General features: G+C 37.6%; 1 protein-coding gene across 1 annotated transcript in view; it reads right to left on the minus strand.

The window, feature by feature from the left end:
• Positions 1 to 2134, minus strand: part of LOC107676105 (peroxisomal membrane protein 11B) — a 5212-nt gene that overhangs the window by 1731 nt on the left and 1347 nt on the right. Inside the window, exon 3 of the mRNA XM_016470631.1 lies at positions 328 to 529. Coding sequence (XP_016326117.1) covers positions 328 to 529 — 202 coding nt within the window. The remainder of the gene's footprint in view (positions 1 to 327; positions 530 to 2134) is intronic.

Genomic DNA, 2134 nt, shown 5'->3' on the forward strand with positions numbered 1-2134 from the left:
TTATTTAATACACGAGTTTCACAATTTGAGTTGAATTACTGAAATAAATGAACTTTTCCACAACATTCTAATTTATTGAGATGCACCTGTATATATTAGCCAAAATATTAAATGTCAAAGATGTGTATTTACGGAGTAATCCACTATTTTGCAGAGGAGAGTCGAAATGATAATTTTCACCTGAGATTCAGAGCCGAATTACAGAAAAAATAATAAAGACTTCAGGAAGATGGCAGCATTATGATGTTATTTTTACACAAAGATTGGTAAGTCTATTAGTAAAATCTGTTGACTTCTGCGAAGAAAACAAATGAATCTAGAACTCACCTAAACGACCTCTGGCTCCATTTGTTTTGGTCCAGTTCAGGCAGCAGTCCCGTTTTGCCGGCCCACAGTACGTTATCACAGGCAAAATACATGGCTCTGTTCAAATGAGCCACAGTGATGCAGAGCCGCAGCACACAGTCTGACAGATGCACGGTGCGTTTGGCTGCTTCCAGAGCTTCAGCCGAGTTCCCCAACCGCATCACTGACACAAAACACACAGACAGACTCAATCAATCAAACACTGAGCGGGGACGGCAACATAAACACATCCTGGGACTGAAAAGAGATTAGGTATCAGGAGTCACTTAATGGAACCACATCACTAATTAATATTAGTAATAAGAGGTACAATCAGTCTAAATTAACCCTCAGAGACTCAAGCTATGTATTTGCTATGTTATTGTCATGATATTTTATATCATGCATTTAGGAACCATTAGTTATAAAAATGTTAAAAAAGCAAAACTTGCATTGGGGTATAATATGGGGAAAACTGCCAGTAAGGACACATGATACAGCCATGAAAAGATTAGAAATTTCAGTAGAGTATAAAGACTGCAATAAATATTCATATCAAAGCATATTGTAAGTTTAATGCATTCATTTTAATACCACTTAATTAAAACACATGTTGTCATATAAATAAGAAAATACTGGTGAAACAGCTGAAAAAAACTGGAATGATGTTTGTAGCATTCATTGAATTAGCTTCACTGTGAGAACAATAGTCCAGTGTTGCGTTCTTTAAAAATACTCTCAAATTTTATTAATGTTTTTTAATGTTCAAAAGTTAAAGGAACACTCCACTATTTTTGAAAATAGGCTCATTTTCCAACTCCCCTAGAGTTAAACAGTTGAGTTTTACCGTTTTCGAATCCATTCAGCCGATCTCCGGGTCTGGCGGTAGCACTTTTAGCTTAGCTTAGCATAGATCATTGAATCTGATTAGACCGTTAGCATCTCGCTCAAAAATGACCAGAGTTTCTATATTTTTCCTATTTAAAACTTGACTCTTCTGTAGTTACATCGTGTACTAAGACCGACGGAAAATGAAAAGTTGTGATTTTCTAGGCCGATATGGCTAGGAACTATACTCTCATTCCGGCGTAATAATCAATGCTTTGCTGCCGTACCATGGGTGCAGCAGGTGCAATGATATTACGCAGCGCCTGAAAATAGTCCCCAGCACGCTCCCTGTGCAAGCAGGCGGTCACGTTGGTTATGTTGACGGAAGTTAGCCTATTTTCAGGTGCTGCGTAATAACATTACGCCTGCTGCACCCATGGTACGGCAGCAAAGTTCCTTGATTATTACGCCGGAATTAACTGTTTAACTGGGAGTTGGAAAATGAGCCTATTTTCAAAAATAGTGGAGTGTTCCTTTAAGGGCATGCAAGCCATCACCAGACATATAGATTTATATATAATGCAAAAATATAATGCAATTTTTTGTCCATTGGAACTTATATATAAAAAATAAATGTCAAAGTGTCAGCTGCTGCTATGCAGAATTTTTACCCATTTTCAGTGAAAAGCAAGTATTGTTTAACTGCTGTGTGCATATGTTGCAATTCTGCTACGCTATGTCTCTGAGGTTTAGTTATATTACTACTTATATTTTTCTGCAAAACCTGCGTTGGACTTTCTCTTCTGAAAATGTATGATTGCGCTGCTTTAAATTGCAATTCAGTAAATTCCTCTCCTGCCATTCCCAGTTCAGCATCCTGTTAATTCAAATTGCAACGCATAAATCAAAAGGGAGTTTGTAGTGCCCAACCCTGATTCTTCTGACCACTGACTTCAGCAGG

This window comes from Sinocyclocheilus anshuiensis, unplaced genomic scaffold, assembly GCF_001515605.1.
Source record: "Sinocyclocheilus anshuiensis isolate Anshui unplaced genomic scaffold, SAMN03320099.WGS_v1.1 scaffold3153, whole genome shotgun sequence".
NCBI classification, from domain to species: domain Eukaryota; kingdom Metazoa; phylum Chordata; class Actinopteri; order Cypriniformes; family Cyprinidae; genus Sinocyclocheilus; species Sinocyclocheilus anshuiensis.